Source organism: Neoarius graeffei, chromosome 2, assembly GCF_027579695.1.
Source record: "Neoarius graeffei isolate fNeoGra1 chromosome 2, fNeoGra1.pri, whole genome shotgun sequence".
Classification (NCBI taxonomy): domain Eukaryota; kingdom Metazoa; phylum Chordata; class Actinopteri; order Siluriformes; family Ariidae; genus Neoarius; species Neoarius graeffei.
The window spans coordinates 4,015,518-4,038,601 of NC_083570.1; the positions used below are offsets into that span (position 1 = coordinate 4,015,518).

Consider the following 23,084-nt stretch of genomic DNA (forward strand, 5'->3'; position numbering starts at 1 on the left):
TTTCATCTATTAAAACACCTAAGAAGCGTGTCTGTGTATGTTGTCAATATATATTTTGGCATTTTTATTACAGTGTTTTATACTTTTTCCCACAAAGATGATAAAATTTGTTTTTTTAATATATTTAAGGACAGTTTGTTTGCTCAAAACCACTTATTTACCCCACTCATTTCAGAATTCATGGAGCTAACTCGGACATCAAATTTTCAGTGGGACATAAACAGGTTTGTGTTGCCTGCAAATACTAAAGTAAACATTTTTTTTGGATACAAATGCTAATTTATTTACAGTGGTGCTTGAAAGTTTGTGACCCCTTTAGAATTTTCTACATTCCTGCATAAATCTGACCTAAAACATCTTTAGATCTTCACACAAGTCCTAAAAGTAGATAAAGAGAACCCAGTCAAACAAATGAGACAAAAATATTATACTTGGTCATTTATTTATTGAGAGAAATGATCCAATATTACATATCTGTGAGTGGCAAAAGTATGTGAACCTCTAGGGTTAGCAGTTAATTTGAAGGTGAAATTAGAGTCAGGTGTTTTCAATCAATGGGACGACAATCAGGTGTGAGTGGGCACCCTGTTTTATTTAAAGAACAGGGATCTATCAAAGTCTGATCTTCACAACACATGTTTGTGGGAGTGTATCATGGCATGAACAAAGGAGATTCCTGAGGACCTCAGAAAAAGTGTTGTTGATGCTCATCAGGCTGGAAAAGGTTACAAAACCATCTCTAAAGAGTTTGGACTCCACCAATCCACAGTCAGACAGATTATGTACAAATGGTGGAAATTCAAGACCATTGTTACCCTCCCTAGGAGTGGTCGACCAACAAAGATCACTCCAAGAGCAAGGCGTGTGATAGTCAGCGAGGTCACAAAGGACCCCAGGGTAACTTCTAAGCAACTGAAGGCCTCTCTCACATTGGCTAATGTTAATGTTCATGAGTCCACCATCAGGAGAACACTGAACAACAATGGTGTGCATGGCAGGGTTGCAAGGAGAAAGCCACGGTTCTCCAAAAAGAACATTGCTGCTCATCTGCAGTTTGCTAAAGATCATGTGGACAAGTCAGAAGGCTATTGGAAAAATGTTTTGTGGACAGATAAGACCAAAATAGAATTTTTTGGTTTAAATGAGAAGTGTTATGTTTGGAGAAAGGAAAACACTGCATTCCAGCATAAGAACCTTATCCTATCTGTGAAACATGGTGGTGGTAGTATCATGGTTTGGGCCTGTTTTGCTATATCTGGGCCAGGACGGCTTGCCATCATTGATGGAACAATGCATCCTGAATTATAGCGGTGAATTCTAAAGGGAAATGTCAGGACCAGGACATCTGTCCATGAACTGAACCTCAAGAGAAGGTGGGTCATGCAGCAAGACAATGACCCTAAGCACTTTTTAAAATTTTTTTTTTTTACCTTAAGCACTTTATTTTAACTTTATTCTTAAAGAAGAATAAATTTAATGTTTTGGAATGTCCAAGTCAAAGTCCTGACCTTAATCCACTGGAAATGTTGTGGAAGGACCTGAAGCGAGCAGTTCCTGTGAGGAAACCCACCAACATCCCAGAGTTGAAGCTGTTCTGTATGGAGGAATGGGCTAAAATTCCTCCAAGCTGGTGTGCAGGACTGATCAACAGTTACCGGAAATGTTTAGTTGCAGTTATTGCTGCACAAGGGGGTCACAACAGATACTGAAAGCAAAGGTTCACATACTTTTGCCACTCACAGATATATAATATTGGATCATTTTCCTCAATAAATAAATGACCAAGTATAATATTTTTGTCTCGTTTGTTTAACTGAGTTCTCTTTATCTACTTTTAGGACTTGTGTGAAAATCTGATGATGTTTAAGGTCATATTTAGATTAGATTAGATATAACTTTATTGATCCCCTTGGGAGGGTTCCCTCAGGGAAATTAAAATTTCAGGAGCATCATTATAGGATAAACAGAGAATAGAATAGAAAAAACAGAACTTTTTCTTTCGATTATGTTCATTATGTCTTATATTAAATATAGTTAGTTTTTGTTTTTTTCTTTTTTATCAGACATATAATTTTTGGGTTTGTTTACCTGACATGTTTCGACGTACAACTTCCGTCTTCCTCAGAGTGTCACCGGATGTTATTGGTGACGCATCTTTTATCAGCTGCTGTTTCTGAAGGCAATGACCAGCTCCTTGGTCTTCGAGGTGTTGAGCTGCAAATGGTTCCTGTTGCACCAAACGGCAAAGTCCCTCACCCTGCTCCTATACTCCTCCTCTCTGTTGTCCCTGATACACCCCACGATGGCTTTGTCATAGGTGAACTTCTAAATGTGACACAGCTCCAACTTGTAGCAGAAGTCCGCGGTGTACAGGGTGAAGAGAAGAGGGGCCAGCACAGTGCCCTGGGGTGCTCCGGTGCTGCTAATCACAGTGTCAGATGTGATGTCCTTCAGCCTGATGTACTGCGGCCTGTCGGTGAGGTAGCTGGAGATCCAGGTGACCAGGCAGGGGTCCACTCGCATCCTGTTCAGTTTGTCCTGAAGCATAAGGGTCTGGATGGTGTTGAAGGCACTCGAGAAGTCCAAGAAAAGGATCCTCGCTGTGCCATTTCCCTTATCCAGATGCGAGTGGGCTCGGTGTAGCAGATAGAGGATGGCGTCTTCCACACCAACACCTGCCTGGTATGCAAACTGCAGACAGTCCTGGAAATGTTGCACCTGGGGTCTGAGGAGGCTGAGGAAGAGCCGCTCCAACGTCTTCATCAGATGTGAAGTGAGTGCCACTGGTCGGAAGTCATTCAGCTCGCTGGGTCGGTTCTTCTTGGGAACTGGAACAATACATGATGTCTTTCAGAGGGTGGGTACTCTCCCTAGCAGCAGGCTGAGGTTGAAGATGCATTGGACTGGTTCACCCAGCTCAGCAGTGCAGGTCTTCAGTAGTCGGGGACACACCTTGTCCAGGCCTGCTGCTTTATGGTGTGAAGCTTCTTCAGTTGGCCTCTGACCTTGTCTGCAGTAATGCATGGAAGAGTCTGTGTTGAGGTGGGGGGAGGGGGAGGAGGGGGCTGCTATGATGACTGGGGGGAGGTGTGTTGAGGGAAGAAGGAGAGCTGGCTGCAGTGAGGGGGAGGGTGGGGGGTTGAAACGGTTGAAAAATTCATTCAGCTCGTTCGCCCTCTCCACTGTCCCCTCAATGACTCTGGCCTTTGTGTTGTGGCCTGTGATGGTTTTCACACCTTCCCAGACCTCCCTCATGCTCTTCTCCTTCAGCTTCTGCTCCACCTTTCTCCTGTAGCTGTCCTTAGCTTCCCTCACGCAGCGTTTCACCTCCTGCTGTGCTGCTTTCATTGCCTCCCTGTCCCTGCTCCTGAAGGCGGCCTTCTTCCTGTTGAGGACAGCTTTGACTTCCTGTGTTACCCTTGGCTTGTTATTAGGGTAACACCGTACAGTCTTAGCGGGGGAGACCATGTCTGCATAGAAGTAGAGCTAATCCATCAGACAGTGTGTCAGCCCCTCTATGCCCTCACAGTGTGGGCTAAGCAGCACATCCCAGTCCATGGTGTCATAACAGTCTCTGAGGGCATCTTCCATTACAGGGGACCACCTCCTGATGGAGCTAGTTGTTGCAGGCTGCCTTTGGACCAGGGGGGTGTACTTTGGCTGTAGAAGAACCAGGTTGTGGTCAGACTTCCCTCGTGGGGGGATGGGTGTGACTCTGTATGCATCCCTCACATTAGCATACAGCAAGTCAATGGTTCTGTTGTTCCTAGTTGGACAATCCACAGCCTGGTAAAAAGCAGCCAAAGTAGAGTCCAAGGTAGCGTGATTAAAGTCCCCAGAAATGATGATAAATGCCTCAGGGTGCTGTGTCTGCAGCCTTGCTGTGACAGAGTGAATCCCCTCACATGCAGCAGCTGCGTCTGCCCTTGGACGGATGATGTTTTCATGTTTCTATTTTTCTCTCCACAGCTGCAGCAGTTCAGATCATTTCAGGACCAGAACCACAGAGCAGAGAAGAGTTTCTGAAATGTGCATCTAACCCACACACTTCACATAAATATATTGTGTGAATTAAACTTAACATGTTCACATTGTTCAGTTTGTTTTTCTCTACAGTGTCTTAAATATGTGTTTGTGAAAATCACTGTAAACCTACAACTGACTTTTTCCTCCAAAAAACATCTCTTTTAATGTCATATATTGTCTGTGTGAATAATGATGATAAATCTGTCTCTGTGAACCGGACCTGTCTGTGTCTTTCCATTTTCAATAAAATAAAGCAACAAATCCAATACAGTTCTCTGGTCTGATTGGTCAGAAGGTGTTGATTAATTTTCCGTAACAGCTCTGACAGTGGTGCATGTTCATCCCATCCAGTTTTAAAACATGTCAAGAAAGCAGTCCAGGATTCATTCTGGTATTTTTTAACACCTGTTACTTTGGAGAGATCAGAAGCAGATTAAAATTTTAATACGAGGGGAAGTCAAAAAGTTTTAAGACAAGCTGAAAAAAAATCTTTGTTCATGAAAATAAAGTTATTTCTCGACATATCCTCCATTTAAGTCTAAACCCTTCTGCAAGTGGTGTTTCCATCAGAGAATTCCTTCTTTGTAGAATTCTGGGGGATGTTTTTCACAGGCGGCACGGTGGTGTAGTGGTTAGCACTATCGCCTCACAGCAAGAAGGTCTGGGTTCGAGCCCCATGGCCGGCGAGGGCCTTTCTGTGTGGAGTTTGCATGTTCTCCCCGTGTCCGCGTGGGTTTCCTCCGGGTGCTCCGGTTTCCCCCACAGTCCAAAGACATGCAGGTTAGGTTAACTGGTGACTCTAAATTGACCGTAGGCGTGAATGTGAGTGTGAATGGTTGTCTATGTGTAGGCCCTGTGATGACCTGGCGACTTGTCCAGGGTGTACCCCACCTTTCGCCCGTAGTCAGCTGGGATAGGCTCCAGCTTGCCTGCGACCCTGTAGAACAGGATAAAGTGGCTAGAGATAATGAGATGAGATGTTTTTCACACCTTTTGAAATTATAACATCTGTCTGAGAACTTTCGACTTGCCCTCATATTTATGTTTCAGAAACCTGGTTAGCTGTTCAAACATACGCTCAACGTGTCACAGCTTGCTTTGAGCAGTTTAGCAGTTAAACAGCTTCAGCAGTTGCTTCGTGCAGACTGCAAAAGTTTTGACATGACGGAGAGCTGGCTGAGAGACAGGCTCATGGGCGGGACTGATGGCGACTGCAGCGAGGCACTCATTGCTTCTGTATATGAGTTATTCTGCAGAGGGCTGGAGCACTGAATAAAACTCACAGATATGAACAGAACATTGGCAGCACGGTGGTGTAGTGGTTAGCATGGTCGCCTCAGAGCAGGAAGGTTCTGGGTTCGAGCCCAGTGGCCGGCGGGGCCCTTTCTGTGTGGAGTTTGCATGTTCTCCCCATGTCTGTGTGGGTTTCCTCTGGGTGTTCCGGTTTCCCCCACAGTCCAAAGACATGCGGTTAGGTTAATATGGGACGGCCTTGGGCTGAGGTGCCCTTGAGCGAGGCACCGAACTCCCAACTGCTCCCCAGGTGCTGTTAGCATGGCTGTTCACTGCTCTGGGTATGTGTGTGCGCTCATTGCTCCCATGTGTGTGCATGTGTGTGTTCACTGCTTGAGATGGGTTAAATGCAGAGAGGAAATTTCACAAGTGTGTGATGAATTAAGCTTCTTTCTTTCTTTCATAACACGGTTGAGTTTACTAAGAAAGTGAAGTCAACACACATGCATTAACAGATGATATGGGCAAGATCTCAGTCAGGTTTCTGATCGCACCACTTTCTCAACATTAGCATGTCTAATATAGTTCTAATCCCATGTCGGATCTCCTACTCTAACATCTATCATCACACCAGCATTTAACAAAATACCTTCGTCAAAAGAACCATCTCCAAGGAAAGGTCTAGACTGAGGTTGACCCTCCATTCTTCCTGATAAATTGTCAATGAAAGGCTGCACGTAGTATCCCAATCTGCGACTGTTCATGCATTCGTGAGGAGTTTTATTCTGGGACAGACCACTTCCACTCATGGAACACACACATTTACACAAAATTACACAAACAGAAGATCAATAACTGAGTGGAGTACTGAAAAATTAACTGATCCTGTGACATTGTAAGATTTATAGCATCCAGTTTTATGCGCCTTGAGTCAGACTCGTGAACCTCCTACAATGAGAAGCACTCAAAATAGGGTTTACCTTACACACAGATTACAACAGTGACTTCCAATTACTTCTGAGAAACATCAGCAATTTTAAACTTATACTTTTAAAACATACCTCCAAACACAATTGGGACAAACGGATGTGTATAAGGAGGAAAAGAAATTCAAGAAATTCAACATTCTTCAAAATATCGATATTTAGAATATACTTACGAACGTATCTTTATATCAGCCTGGTTTGATGAACTGCTGTGCACCAGCCTGTGTATTGTCTGGATGATTATATGATTAATAGTTTGACCAGCAGGTTTCTCTACTGAACAAGTGAAGCCTCAAGAAATAAACCATTTCAACGCAATTAGCTGGAAAGCTTCAGTGTTTCATGAAGCTTCATCTGCCATCTTTGTTTAAAGTTATTCATTTACAGTAAAAATGAATGATTATCTCTAATGGAATTAGAAACCCAGACATTGTAACTGATACGGTCTCAGATTTGCACATTTCTAACATTTCACACAACTCAATTTGTATGAAAATTTAATGATGTTCAGGTGTAGGGGTGGACTGATGGTGATGTAAGGGTGGGGCTAACATTTGTACCTTTCCTTAGAACTTCATTTAAAAGAAATTGAACAAAATCCAACAAGGTTAATTCTGTAAGGAGGAATTCAACCAAATCCGTCCACGTGGTATGTGGAGCTGTTCCTGCTGGAGAAACACAATATTTAGTGTTTACTTTACTTGCTCAGCAACAGCCATATGCCTTTATGACCCATCAATAAATAAACTTGATTACTTGATCTGTGTTACATTAGCATGAGGACTAGCTCAGAGGTTTATTTATTCCTGATTCATTTTTTAGTCAGTTTGCTCCCCTGACCAAAATACTTTCACTAAAATACTGCTTAAAAATGTATTAACGAACGATCACCTTTACCTTTTTCCAACTTTAAGACAACCTTATGATGCTTTTGTCTTTATTTCTGTTTCTCTCCACAGCAGCAGAAGTTCAGCAGATGATTTCACCACCACAGCCAGAAAGCAGAGAAGATTTTCTGAAATATCCATCTGAAAACACACACACACACACAAAAAAAAACAACACAAATTTTCTTCGAGACTGACGTCAGGAAATGAAATTGAGTTAAATGCATCACAACTTATCTTGTATAAACACTCACTCCAGCGTTACAACGATAATAATGATTCTTTTATAATTTGGTAACAATTCTGTGCAGCACCTCATAAAGCTCAAATTATCTAATTTGCAAGTTTCAGTTTTCCTACAACACATGAAGTTACATATTGTGGCTCAGGAACACTTCTGAAAACCATCGTCTGTGAAAACAGTTCATCACTGCATCCACAAATCCCAGTTAAAACCAGATACAAACACCATCCAGAAACACTGCCGCCTTCTCTGGCCCTGAGCTCTTTTACTTTATTGGACTGAGGCAAAGGGGAAAACTCTCCTCTAGTCTGACAAAGAGAAATTGGAAATTCTTTTTGGAAATCATGGACACCACGTCCTACAGGCTAAAGAGGAGAGGGACCATCCGACTTGTTATCAGTGCATGGTTTAAAAGCCAGCATCTGTGACGGTATGAGGGGGCATTAGTGCACATGGCATTGGGAGCTTGTACATCTGGAAAGGCATCATTAATGCTGAATGAGATAAACACGTTTCAGAGCAACATGCTGCCATTAAGATGACATCTCTTTCAGGGAAGATCTTCCTTCTTTCAGCAGGATGAACTGCAATCTGCACATATTACAGCTGCATGGCTTCAGAGTAAAGGAGTCGATGCTAAACTGGCCTGCTGCAGTCCAGACCTGTCTCCTACTGAAAACATCTGGCACATTAGGAATTGAAAAACATGACAAAAGGAGACCCCGAACTGTTGAGCAAATGAAATTGTATATCAGGGAAGAACGGGACAACATTTCACTTCCAAAACTACAGCACTTGGTCTCCTCAGTTCCCAAATGTTTACAGAGTGTTGTTAAAAGTAAAGGTGATACAACACAGTGGTAAACATGCTCCTGTTCTTTCTTTAACTTTCTTGAAATATGTTGCTGGCATTGAATTCAAAATGAGTGTATATTTTTCAAAAAAACAATAAAATTTCACAGTTTCAACATTTGATATGTTGTCTTTGTACTATTTTCAATGAAATATAAAGTTTCCAAGATTTGCAAATCATCACATTCTGTTTTTATTTATATTTTACAGTGTCCAAACTTTTTAGAAACAGGGTTATACATAATACCATCACCTTGCGTGAGTCTGACTCTCATTCGGCTGATGTGAGCACTTGATAATATTCTGATCCTCTTAGAGATTATCTGATAAATGTCAGGAAGGTTGTATTGTAGTTAGTGAACTGTTATTTAATTCAGCCGAGTTCAGAAAGAGTTCTGTACTAGAGCTGATTAAAATGCTGCAAATATATATTTTAAATATTGTATATTCATTTTTAATACAACTAATCAATTAATGAAAAATAGTTGACAGATGAATTGAATATCAGAATAATCAGTAGTTGCAGCTCTACATTTTACTAAAATGGATTTGATTGGAAGTTTTAAATATAATTAAAGCACAGAAACAAGAATAATTGACTTGATATCCAGTGAAAAGGAAAAAAAAACATGTTTTGTATCTTTAAGATTTATAAAGAGCTCATTGTAATGATAGAAATGAAAATGCAGTCAATAAACGTTTGGAGATTTGTTTGTGCTTTATAGTGTTTTATAAACTCAGTTAAAGACTTTACTCCACTTCTGCTACTAATTTTCTCCTCATACACATTCACACTCATGGAAAACAACTTAAATAAAAATAATTAACACAAGATTCAGTTCATTCAGATTTATGAACTATATTATCTTTAGCAATAACTCCCAATACTAGTGACAGAGAGACTGTAAAATGTTCACCATGTAAAGCTACTGCACTCCATCAGACATCACCATTCTACTCACACAGGCTAACCGGTTAGCATTAGGCACCAACAAGCTTTAAACATCACTAATGTACCGAATACACACAAACATTCGACGCTACAGTGATTTTAACAGCACAGACTCACTAAAAGCTGCCAAAATTTACACAAAACCACCAAAAAATCTCCATTTTTAAAGCGTTTAAAGACAGAAAATGGCATTTAGGCATTTCCACTACTGCTCATTTGTGCCCTCTGCTGGTGAAACTACTGTTCACACAATTCTCATCTCTGTCTTTTATTTCCTGAAATCTTCCATCATAAACTCTCTGACAGGTTTACAGAGCTCTCAGTGGATCTGCACCCTCATGTATTTCAGAAACCCTCACACACTCTGTTCCAAATCAGGGTTTTAGGTCATTAAGTGGTTTGTTTATCTTCGTTTGTGTGGAAAACTTGTGTAAAAAAGAGATTTGTAGTATCAGTAGTAATATTACTTCATTAAGTATTGTAGATACAAACTGCAAAATAACACACATCTTATTTGTAGCCGTTTTAGAAATAAATGAATGGTAATTTTGGCTTGACAGATATCAGCTATTATTATTTATTAGATATTAATTTCATTAAATATCAGAGAGTCATTACACTAATGAATCTTGTGATTGCAGGGCGGCACGGTGGTGTAGTGGTTAGCGCTGTCACCTCACAGCAAGAAGGTCCGGGTTCGAGCCCCGTGGCCAGCGAGGGCCTTTCTGTGTGGAGTTTGCATGGTCTCCCCGTGTCCGCATGGATTTCCTCCGGGTGCTCCGGTTTCCCCCACAGTCCAAAGACATGCAGGTTAGGTTAACTGGTGACTCTAAATTGACCGTAGGTGTGAATGTGAGTGTGAATGGTTGTTTGTGTGTCAGCCCTGTGATGGCCTGGCGACTTGTCCTGGGTAAACCCCGCCTCCCACCCATAGTCAGCTGGGATAGGCTCCAGCTTACCCACGACCCTGCACAGGATAAGCGGTTATGGATGGGCTTCAGTGTTTCCTGAAGCTTCATCTGGTCATTATTATCTGTGTGTATTTCATGAAATTAATCCTAATCAGTGCGGCTACATGGGTTATATTTCTGCACTGAAGAGATATGAAATGGTTAATAGAGGAGTGTTCATGACCTCTTTGTGTTTGTGCTCCTCCTCTCTGTATCACTCTGTCTCTCTCTCTCTCTCTCTCTCCCCTTTGTCTCACACACACAGAATAAGGAAGTCACTCCTTTCAGACAAAACAAAACTGATCTCTCTCTCAGTGCGATTTTAGGAAAATGGCTGAGGCCAGCATTTCAGTAGCTCAGGACCAGTTCATGTGTCCAGTGTGTCTGGATCTCCTGAAGGATGCGGTGACTATCCCCTGTGGTCACAGTTTCTGTAAGGTGTGTATTAATGGCTGCTGGGATCAGGAGGATCAGAAGGGCGTCTACAGCTGTCCTCAGTGCAGAGACACTTTCACTACAAGGCCTGTTCTATGCAGAAACAACATGCTGGATGAAGTGGTGGAGAAACTGAAGAAGACTGAAGTCCAAGCTGCTTCTCCTGCTCACTGTTACGCTGGACCTGGAGATGTGGAGTGTGATTTCTGCACCGGGAGAAAACACAAAGCCATCAAGTCCTGTCTGTTGTGTTTGGTTTCATTTTGTGAAACTCATCTGAAAACTCATCTTGAAGACTCTACTTTGCAAACACACACATTAATTGAAGCCTCAGCAAAACTCCAAGAGAAGATCTGCTCTGAACATAACAAGCTGATTGAGATCTACTGTCGTACTGATCAAACCTGCATCTGTTATTTGTGTACGATGGATCGTCACAAAGGTCACGACACCATCACAGCCACAGCAGAAAGAGCTGAGAAACAGGTGAGAACTAGAAATCTTTCCAGAATTAAATCATCTTAATTATAGTTTCCCATCTAGAAACAGGTGCTTTAGTCAGTGATATGATTTGAACTTTAATTTCAATGTGTGTCTCAATCAGAAGGATTCTGTAAAAGCTGATTAAAATTGTCTGTGTTCTGGTGAACAGAGTGTTAAATTTATCTTCAGTGATGGTCGTAATCTGGTCAGACCAGTTAATGAACATTTCAGCCAACGCCTGTGACAGGGCGAGGCAGGTGAAAACACAAACACTTTTTTTTTTTTTACTTTTTATGATCCTTTATTTTTTACAAAAGTCGCATTACATAAAATTAATGTGAATTAATAAAGAAATATTTAATAAAGCATTTTAAATAAATTAGGCTAAATATAACAGTGCACAGTGTGAGTTAAGTTATTGCAGTGATTCTGCAATGCAGGTTTTGTGTAAAACAAAGTTCTTCTTCCACTACTGAGCACAGAGCCTCCTCACAACACCACACTGTCTTAAACATTTCCATATCACCCATACTCTTAAAAAAAATAAAATCAATCAAAACTCTGGATTTCGTTAGTCTGGACAGAATTCTCTCAGGGTCACAGTCTGTGTTTTGTGCCATTTTGTTTTTTCTACTTCAGTAGATTGCCATTTTGGCCTGGCCAAGGATAACAGTAACCAGCTGACACATGGATTTGTTTCTCCTGACATATTTAAAACCAAAAATAAAAAGCTGAAAGGTAAAATTCATATCAAATTATCTTAAAATGTTCCACAACAAATAAAAGTGAATGCAACCCGAAGCAATTGTTTCTCTCGGCGAACAATATTTCACACACACACACACACACACAATATTTTGGTCAAACAAACATAAACAAAGCTGTTATAATGAGCTCCACTCTTCTCGGAAGGCTTTTCACTAGACTTTGGGGAATGGCTGTGGGGTTGGTGTTCATTCAGCTACAGTGGTGCTTGAAAGTTTGTGAACCCTTTAGAATTCTCTATATTTCTGCATAAATATGACCTTAAACAACATCAGATTTTTATACAAGTCCTTACAGTAGATAAAGAGAACCCAGTTAAACAAATGAGACAAAAATATTATACTTGGTCATTTATTTATTGAGGAAAATGATCCAATATTACATATCTGTGAGTGGCAAAAGTATGTGACCCTTTGCTTTCAGTATCTGGTGTGACCCCCTTGTGCAGCAATAACTGCAACTAAACGTTTGCGGTAACTGTTGATCAGTCCTGCACACCGGCTTGGAGGAATTTTAGCCCGTTCCTCCATACAGAACAGCTTCAACTCTGGGATGTTGGTGGGTTTCCTCACATGGACTGCTCGCTTCGGGTCCTTCTACAACATTTCGATTGGATTCAGTGCTGCTCTTACCCCTTGCGGAGGGTGATCAGGGCTTGGTACTGACTTTCTTGGGTGGCAGCAAGGGCATAGGTGACATTCTTGAGTGGGGAGGAATCCACTGGTGGTTAACTTCAGTCTTCCTGGCTTTCAGCAACACTGTCATATGTCTCTGAGGTGGGTGGAATACTGAAGTGCAGACAGGCAGGAAATGGTGTTGAACACAGTCTCTTTTATTTGTCAGTTTGGCTTTTCAGCTTTAACATTATGTCTTGTCACACATATACACATGTTCTCCAGTCAGGAGACAACCATCTCTTTGCTCTCCCCCTCTTTCTCATGACTCTGTCATTCCTGCAAAACAGACACCCACACATCAGTTACCAACAGGTGAGATCACTTTGCCACTCACCTTCCCTGGCCCCGCCCTCTATTCACTAACTGGTGCTTGACCACACCCACACTGCCAAAAACAACAAAAAACACACACAGAGTACATAACATTCACAGCTGTAAGAAACATGAATGTACTTTGAACTGACATTAATATGGAACCAGTTCGCTCGTACTGTATAAAAAGCTGAATGTATTTTATTTGTCCTCAGAGTGAGTTAAAGGAGGAGCAGATGAAATCCCAGCAGAGAATCCAGGAGAAGCAGAAGAAGGTGCAGGAGCTGAAACAGGCTGTGAACACTATAAAGGTGAGCAGTGAGCAGAGACAGAGCTGCTCCTAGAAACACACACAACATGGACAACGAGTCATTTACAGTCCCAGTAAGAGAGGGAATGATAGATGAGCTTTAAATCTTGTGTGTGTGTGTGTGTGTGTGTGTGTGTGTGTGTGTGTCCTAACAGCTCAGTGCACAGACAGCAGTGGAGGACAGTGAGAGGATCTTTACTGAGCTGATCAGCTCCATGGAGAAAAAGCGCTGGGAGGTGACGGAGCTGATCAGAGATCAGGAGAAGGCTGAACTGAGTCGAGCTGAACGACTCCTGGAGCAACTGGAGCAGGAGATTGCTGATCTTCAGAGGAGAGTCACTGAGCTGGAGCAGCTTTCACACACACACGATCACATCCATTTCCTCCAGGTAACACTCACTGTCTGATCTACAGAGCCAGCTGTTCCTCACACACTCTCTAAAACACCTCTCATTAAGGGAACAATAAATGTCCCTGTCTGACATCACAAGTGGGTTTTACATTTCATTTGCTTTCTGTAGGTTTTAGCTTCTGGACGTCGCTCTCCTCAATTTCACAGACCATCATTTTGCACATCCAGCGTCACTGTCCGTCAACATCTCTCATTTGATGGAGTGAGGAATTCTCTCTCAGATCTGAAAAAGAGACTCGAGGAATTCTGTGAGGAGGAATTCAACAAAATCCCTCCACATGGTAAGAGGAGCTGTTCCTGCTGGAGAAACACAGTGATGTGTTATTTCTTAGCGATGCTCCTGCTTTCTTTTCTGCAGACACTTTATTCACCCGACACTTTGAACTAAAACACTGATTTAAAATGAATAAACTGACTGGATCACTTTCAACTCTTTCCATCTTTTACACAAACTCATGTTTCTATTTTTCTCTCCACAGCTGCAGCAGTTCAGATCATTTCAGGACCAGAACCACAGAGCAGAGAAGAGTTTCTGAAATGTACATCTAACACACACACACACACACACACACACACACACACACACACACACACACACACACTTCACATAAATATACTGTGTGAATTAAACCCAACATGTTCACATTGTTCAGTTTGTTTTTCTCTTTTATTTTAGATTTCTGTTATCTGACTCTGGATCCCAACACGGCACATCGTCGCCTCATTCTGTCTGAGAAGAACAGAGCGGTGAGAGGCAGTGAGAGAGAGCAGCGTTACTCTGATCATCCAGAGAGATTTGATTCCTGGGAGCAGGTGTTGTGTAAGGAGAGTGTGTGTGGACGCTGTTACTGGGAGGTGGAGTGGAGCGGTGCTGGTGGTGTGGACATATCAGTCTCATATAAAGACATCAGCAGGAAAGGACGGGGTGATGAGTGTAGGTTTGGAGGCAACAATCAGTCCTGGAGTCTGCGGTGTTCTTCTTCTTTCTCTTTCTGGCACAACAACATTAAGACTGATCTCAGAGTTCCATCACCCTCCAGAATAGGAGTGTATGTGGATCACAGTGCAGGAACTCTGTCCTTCTACAGCGTCTCTGATGCAATGAGGCTCCTCCACAGAGTCCACACCACATTCACTCAGACTCTATTCACTGGGTTTGGGTTCGGCAAAGTTTCTGGGTTTGCGTTCTACTGGCATTATGGTTCTGCTGTGAGGTTGTGTGATCCATAGTAAAAAAAAAAAAAAAGTGTGGAGTGTTTTCTGTAAAATTCCTGCATGTTGTTGTTCAGTCGTCTGTTTCACTAGAACACAATCCAGCTGCACAAAACACTCATTTTAATATTTAAGTTAAAACATGTATAATGTAAATGTATAATAATTAAAGTAGACTGCCTTTCAGATTTTTCGAATTTAGGCCATAAAAAGAATTTTCCCTGATACCCAATTATTTTAGTGGACCGAAAGCTACTGAATTCGAGACTCAGACTTCAAATTTTATTACTTTTTTTTCCTAAAAGAACAATTAATGAATTTAGAGCCACGTGGCCCTAAATTCTCCGCCATTTTTTCTTGCCTCACTGTGACCTTATCCAACATGCTAGGTCGTGCATGAGGTGGTGGGGTTTCCCTGTTGTGGGATACAAATTTGGAACCTGAGAGAACAATGGAGGATGCGAGGGTGCGCATGAAATATGGAAGACCGACTACAGTAACAGAAAGTGGGAAGAAAAGACTCTGTAGTGTGAAGGAAAGGAAACGCAGGACCAAAATAATAACAGCAAACACAAAAATCAAAAAGATGAATGTAACGGCTTCGCTGATATAGTGGACAGTGGACACTGAAACAGGCAGGCGGGATCAATGTCACTTTAGTTTTTATTTTTTAAACTGTCACTTAACACAAAACACGCTTTTCAGCAATTTCAAAATAAACTGTGTGCCACTGCCCCGACATGATTTCAGCCAGGGGAAGAGATTTACACTGTGCACACACACAGCACCTTCACCGGGCTCGTGCTCCACTCACCAACCGGCACTTGACCACGCCCCCCACCACAGTGGAAAAGAACCATATACTGTCTTGCTCAACGAAATAAACTGTGCAGTATGATAGTGAATTGAGAGGTTGTTCACCAGAAGTTGTGCAATATACAGTAGGTGTATAGTTTAATTACACACATTTTCACTCAGTGGTCTTCACCATCGCAATGATAAAAAAAGAACCTTCTATGTAAACTATCTAATGCACAGGAATAATATTTACATTGTGAAATCAATACATACTTTTCATTATCTCATCTCATTATCTCTAGCCGCTTTATCCTGTTCTACAGGGTCGCAGGCAAGCTGGAGCCTATCCCAGCTGACTACGGGCGAAAGGCGGGGTACACCCTGGACAAGTCGCCAGGTCATCACAGGGCTGACACATAGACACAGACAACCATTCACACTCACATTCACACCTACGCTCAATTTAGAGTCACCAGTTAACCTAACCTGCATGTCTTTGGACTGTGGGGGAAACCGGAGCACCCGGAGGAAACCCACGTGGACACGGGGAGAACATGCAAACTCCGCACAGAAAGGCCCTCGCCGGCCACGGGGCTCGAACCCGGACCTTCTTGCTGTCAGGCGACAGCGCTAACCACTGCACGACCGTGCCGCCCCAATGATGACATCGATTTGCTGAATAAAATGATAGGAATAAGCTTCAGATCAACTTACTGAACAAATCTAAAATTAAGCATGAAAACATCATCAATTATGAACAATTAATCGATAACAAGGATTTGGAAAGAGATCAGTGTAATTTTGTAGCTGGATTATTCAAGATTTCCTTTAGCAGTTGCTTCTTGAAAAGGGGCAGCGACATACTGTTTTGTAATTGTTTTTTTTTTTAGACTATTCCATCCAAAGGGTCCTCTATACATTAAAGTAAACTGTCGCTGATTAGATTTGGTTCGAATCGGTCTTAAGTTATTGCAATGTCTTGTGTTGTGTTTGTGGATATCTGAGTTATATATAATACTTTCTCTGTAATGTGCTGGTAAACATCAACTTCCATAGATGATTTTGTGAACAAAAAGACTAATCTGTAATTTGTTAATGTCATATATTGTTAATCCTTTTAAGTCATGAAACTAATTTGTTGAAGGGAATGTATATGACACATTTGAAGCGATCCTAATAAAGCGTTTCTGTAGTAAGAGCAGTGGCTTAAGCGTTGTTGTGTAAGTGCTTGCCCATATAATATTACAGCATGTTCGGTACTGGCAAATCTAGGTGTAGTATAGAATCATAAGTGTTTTTTGTGATAGTAAATTTCCAACCTTTCATATTATTCCGATATTTTTGTCTATCTTTTTGCTAATGAGCTCAACATGATTTTTCCATGCAAATTTTTCATCTATTAAAACACCTAAGAAGCGTGTCTGTGTATGTTGTCAATATATATTCTGGCATTTTTAAGGCAGTATTTTTTACTTTTTCCCGCAAAGATGATAAAATTTGGGTTTTTTTATATTTAAGGACAGTTTGTTTGCTCAAAACCACTTATTTACCCCACTCATTTCAGAATTCATGGAGCTAACTAGGACATCAAAATTTCAGTGGGACATAAACAGGTTTGTGTTGCCTGCAAATACTAAAGTAAACAGTTTTTTGGATACAAATGCTAAGTCATTTATAGTGGTGCTTGAAAGTTTGTGAACCCTTTAGAATTTTCTATATTTCTGCATAAATATGACCTAAAACATCTTCAGATTTTCACACCAGTCCTAAAAGTAGATAAAGAGAACCCAGTTAAACAAATGAGACAAAACAATTATACTTAGTCATTTATTTATTGAGGAAAATGATCCAATATTACATATCTGTGAGTGGCAAAAAGTATGTGAACCTCTAGGATTAGCAGTTCATTTGAAGGTGAAATTAGAGTCAGGTGTTTTCAATCAATGGGATGACAATCAGGTGTGAGTGGGTGCCCTGTTTTATTTAAAGAACAGGGATCTATCAAAGTCTGATCTTCACAACACATGTTTGTGGAAGTGTATCATGGCATGAACGAAGGAAATTTCTGAGGACCTCAGAAAAAGCATTGCTGATGCTCATCAGGCTGGAAAAGGTTACAAAACCATCTCTAAAGAGTTTGGACTCCACCAATCCACAGTCAGACAGACTGTGTACAAATGGAGGAAATTCAAGACCATTGTTACCCTCCCCAGGAGTGGTCGACCAACAAAGATCACTCCAAGAGCAAAGCGTGTGATAGTCAGTGAGGTCACAAAGGACCCCAGGGTAACTTCTAAGCAACTGAAGGCCTCTCTCATATTGGCTAATGTTCATGAGTCCACCATCAGGAGACCACTGAACAACAATGGTGTGCATGGCAGGGTTGCAAGGAGAAAGCCACTGCTCTCCAAAAAGAACATTGCTGCTCGTCTGCAGTTTGCTAAAGATCATGTGGACAAGTCAGAAGGCTATTGGAAAAATGTTTTGTGGACAGATAAGACCAAAATAGAACTTTTTGGTTTAAATGAGAAGCATTATATTTGGAGAAAAGAAAACACTGCCGTCCAGCATAAGAACCTTATCCCATCTGTGAAACATGGTGGTGGTATTATCATGGTTTGAGCCTGTTTTGCTGCATTTGGGCCAGGACGACTTGCCATCATTGATGGAACAATTAATTATAGCGGCGAATTCTAAAGGGAAATGTCAGGACATCTAACCATGAACTGAATCTCAAGAGAAGGTGGGTCATGCAGCAAGACAACGACCCTAAGCACACAAGTCATTCTACCAAAGAATGGTTAAAGAAGAATAAAGTTAATGTTTTGGAATGGCCAAGTCAAAGTCCTGACCTTCATCCAATCAAAATGTTGTGGAAGGACCTGAAGCGAGCAGTTCATGTGAGGAAACCCACCAACATCCCAGAGTTGAAGCTGTTCTTTACAGAGGAATGGGCTAAAATTCCTCCAAGCCAGTGTGCAGGACTGATCAACAGTTACCGCAAACGTTTAGTTACAGTTATTGCTGCACAAGGGGGTCACACCAGATACTGAAAGCAAAGGTTCACATACTTTTGCCACTCACAGATATGTATTATTGGATCATTTTCCTCAATAAATAAATGACCAAATATAATATTTTTGTCTCGTTTGTTTAACTGGGTTCTCTTTATCTACTTTTAGGACTTGTGTGAAAATCTGACGATGTTTTAGGTCATATTTAGATTAGATTAGATTAGATTAGATTAGATTAGATTAGATTAGATTAGATTAGATTAGATAGAACTTTATTGATCCCTTTGGGAGGGTTCCCTCATGGAAATTAAAATTTCAGTAGCATCATTATAGGATAAACAGAGAACAGAATAGAAAAAAGAGAAAACTTCTAGATAAATTTAGTCTTTAGAAAACTTCTAGATAAATAAATTAAGTATTTACATATACAAATATATTAGAAAAGATTTGAAAAAAGTCCAGCAGGAGAGGTATTGCACATTTTTATTGCACATTGTCCAGTATTGTTTGTTGTCAAGCTAGGCTACTGCTCCTTCCCGTCCTCTGTCCTCCTGACACCCCCCCCCCAGAGAGGAGTTGTACAGTCTGATGGCGTGAGGGACAAAGGAGTTTTTAAGTCTGTTAGTCCTGCACTTGGGAGGGAGCATTCTGTCACAGAATGCTGAACAGGCTCCTCAGGTTGCTGATGACGGTGTGCAGAAGGTGACTGGCATCGTCCATGATGTTCAGTAGTTTGTCCATAGTCCTCTTCTCTGCCACTGTCACCAGAGACTCCAGCTTCATGCCAACCACAGAGCCGGCCCACCTGATCAGTTTGTCCAGCCTGGATGTGTCCTTCTTGGATGTGCTGCCCCCCCAGCACACCACAGTGTAAAACAGGACACTGGTGACCACGGACTGATAGAACATCTACAGGAGTTTCCTGCAGATGTTAAAGGACCTCAGCCTCCTCAGGAAGTATAGCCTGCTCTGTCCTTTCCTGTACAATTGGTTGGTGTTGCAAGTCCAGTCCAGCTTGCTGTCCAGCCACAGCCCGAGGTACTTGTAGGAATCCACAGCCTCCACCTCGACTCCCTCTATCAGAACTGGTCATGACCTTGGTCTGGACCTCCCAAAATCAATGACCAGCTCCTTGGTCTTCGAGGAGTTGAGCTGCAGATAGTTCCTCTTGCACCAAATGGCAAAGTCCATCACCAGGCTCCTATACTCCTCCTCTCTGTTGTCCCTGATACACCCCACAATGGCTGTGTCATTGGCGAACTTCTAAATGTGACACAGCTCTGAGTTGTAGCAGAAGTCTGCGGTATACAGGGTGAAGACAAGAGGGGCCAGCATTGTGCCCTGGGGTGCTCCAGTGCTGCTAATCACAGTGTCAGACATGATGTCCTTCAGCCTGATGTACTGCGGCCTGCTGGTGAGGTAGCTGGAGATCCAGGTGACCAGGCAGGGGTCCACTCACATCCTGTTCAGTTTGTCCTGAAGCATAAGGGTCTGGATGGTGTTGAAGGCACTCGAGAAGTCCAAGAAGAGGATCTTCACTGTACCATTTCCCTGATCCAGATACAAGTGGGCTCAGTGTAGCAGGTAGAGGATGGCGTCTTCCACACCAACACCTGCCCGGTATGCAAATTGCAGACAGTCCTGGGCATGTTACACCTGGGGTCTGAGGAGGCTGAGGAAGAGCTGCTCCAACATCTTCATCAGATGTGAAGTGAGTCCCACTGGTTGGAAGTCATTCAGCTCGCTGGGCCGGTTCTTCTTGGTATCTGGAACAATATATGATGTCTTCCAGAGGGTGGGTACTCTCCCCAGCTGCAGGCTGTGTTAGGACTAGGACTGTTTTGGCCTCTAGAGGCCGCTGTTATTTCCTTTTCATGTCGTGTTTATTTTGGCCTCTAGAGGCCGCCACTGTTCCTGTGTTTTTGTGTTTGTGTTAATTGCCTAATTATCTTCACCTGTGTCCTTAATTAGTTTGTCTATTTATACCCCTGAGTTCAGTCCTCTTGTGACGGAGTCTTTGTGCTGTTATGTTTATCTCCAGTTTCCTTTGTACTGTGTTTTTTGATCTTCTTAGCTTTTGTATTTTTGCACTTTGCTTTTCTTTTGGATTATACTCTTTGGTTTTTTTTTGTCTTTTGTTTTGCCCTGTATATAGTGTATATAGTTTAAATAAACCTTTTGATTCTTTTTCTACTTCCGCCTCACGCCTCTGCATTTGAGTCATCCCCCTGGTGGCCTAGTGGGGGTTTGCTGGATTATCACACCAACGAACCAGGTTCGAATCCCAGCAAAACCCTAACAGAAAGACTCCGTCATGACCGACTCAGCAGAGGCTGCTTCAACTGTCTACCCGGCCAACCTTCAGGGAATTATGGCAGCTTTGACACGCTTCGGAGCGACCATGGACGCTCATGGACGTACGCTCACCAGCCAACGTGAGGCCCTCGCTCGCCACGAGGAACTGCTTCAGCAAATTGGGAAAACCCTGGCACAGCTGACATCTCTGCCTGCATCTCCTGCTCCTGATCCAGTTCCTGCTCCTGATCCAGCTCCCACTCCTGCTCCAGTGCCTCCTGCAATGCTGCCTTCTTCACCTCGCGAACCCAGCCTTCCTGCACCACAGAGGTATGACGGCAAGCACAGTGAGTGCCGAGAGTTCCTTACCCAGTGTCAACTCACCTTTGAGCTTCAGCCTACCACCTACACTACGGATCGCCGCAAGATTGCCTTTGTGATCACCTTATTAGCTGGTAAGGCGCGAGCCTGGGCTACTGCTATCTGGCAAAGACAGGGACCTGAGTGCTTTGATTTCCAGCTGTTTTCTGAAGAGATGCTTCGGGTCTTCGATCAGGCAGACATCAGTACCGACGCAGCCCGAAAGCTCATGTCCATCCGGCAAGGAGGAAGCGTCGCAGATTACGCCATCTCGTTCCGAACACTCGCAGCAGTAAGTGGATGGAACGAGACTGCCCTGGTGTCAGCCTTCCACCATGGTCTGTCTGACCCCATCAAGGACGGTCTGGCCTCTATTGGATGCCCAAGTGACCTCGAAACCCTCATCTCACATGCTATTCGTCTGGACAACAGGATGAGAGAACGCCACCAAGCCTTGAGCCCCCCCAGCCTCCCTACCTCTACCTGGAGACCGTCTACCTCCTTCAGTGACTGTCCAGAACCCATGCAAGTGGGTCGTACTCGCCTCTCCGCATCTGAGAGGGAGCGCAGAAGGAGGGACAAGTGCTGCATCTACTGTGGCAAGCCTGGTCACTTCCGAGCATCATGTCCCGAACTCTTGGGAAAAGGACCGCCCCGTCCAGCCGAGGGAGGGTTGTGACGGGGCCTACCCTCTCTCCCGGACTCCCTGGCCAAGGAATCTACATCCCGGTCTCCATCTCCTGGGGTGAGTCTGTCCACTCTTGTCAAGCTTTGATAGACTCAGGGGCGGCTGGGAACTTTATGGATATTCACTTCGCCCAAAGCATCAATATACCTACTGCACCTCTTGAAGTCCCTCTGTCTGTGTCTGCCCTCGATGGCCAAGCGTTAGGTGATGGAAGAGTCACCCAAGTTACTTCTCCAGTCTTCCTCCAGTCTCAAGGTCACAAGGAAGAAATATCCCTGCACCTGATTCCTTCACCTGAGTTCCCAGTTATTCTAGGCCTTCCTTGGCTTACTTGCCACAACCCTCGCATAGACTGGGTAACAAGCCAGGTTGTGGAATGGGGCCCTGCATGCCATGCCTCTTGTCTGCTCTCTAGCTCTCCTGTGTCTCCTGCCGAGCCCCCTGATCTCACCGAGTTATCTCAAGTTCCCACAGAGTACTGGGATCTCAAGGAGGTATTCAGCAAGAGCAGGGCCGCCGTTCTTCCTCCGCACCGGGCCTACGACTGTGCCATCGACTTGCTCCCTGGGACTACCCCTCCTCGTGGCAGACTGTTTTCCCTCTCTCAGCCAGAACGCAAGGCCATGGAGGAATACCTCAAAGATGCCCTGGTCTCTGGGTTTATTCGACCCTCCACTTCACCTGCTGGAGCCGGCTTCTTCTTTGTCGGCAAGAAGGATGGGGGGCTCCGACCATGTATTGATTACAGGGGCCTGAATAAGATCACTGTGCGCAACCGATATCCCCTTCCGCTGATGTCCACAGCTTTCGACCTGCTCCAAGGCGCCACCGTCTTCACCAAGTTGGACCTACGGAACGCATACCACCTCATCCGTATCCGACAGGGAGACGAGTGGAAGACTGCCTTTAACACCCCGTCTGGGCACTACGAATACCAGGTGATGCCCTTCGGACTCACCAACGCACCAGCTGTTTTTCAGGCCCTAATCAACGACGTCTACGTATGCCCCTGCCCCTAGGAACCCCCCACCCCCCCGCATCTTCCAGGGGCAGACTGTGTTCACTGTGAATCGCCTGCTTGACTCCCGCCGGGTCCGCGGCGGGTTGCAATATCTGGTGGACTGGGAGGGCTATGGTCCTGAGGAGCGCTGCTGGGTTCCTGCTTGGGATGTCCTTGATAAAGAACTATGTCG

At 43.3% G+C, this 23,084-nt stretch overlaps 1 protein-coding gene across 1 annotated transcript; it reads left to right on the top strand.

Annotated features, from left to right (window-relative positions):
* The first annotated feature begins 10,459 nt into the window (after positions 1-10,459).
* On the top strand, positions 10,460-14,871 carry LOC132879244 (tripartite motif-containing protein 16-like). The gene is made up of 6 exons (XM_060913714.1): positions 10,460-11,051; positions 13,018-13,113; positions 13,268-13,501; positions 13,634-13,805; positions 14,004-14,063; positions 14,201-14,871. The coding sequence occupies exons 1-6, from the start codon at positions 10,461-10,463 to the stop codon at positions 14,752-14,754; spliced, it is 1,707 nt and encodes a 568-aa protein (XP_060769697.1). The 5' UTR covers position 10,460; the 3' UTR covers positions 14,755-14,871.
* Positions 14,872-23,084: the final 8,213 nt, after the last annotated feature.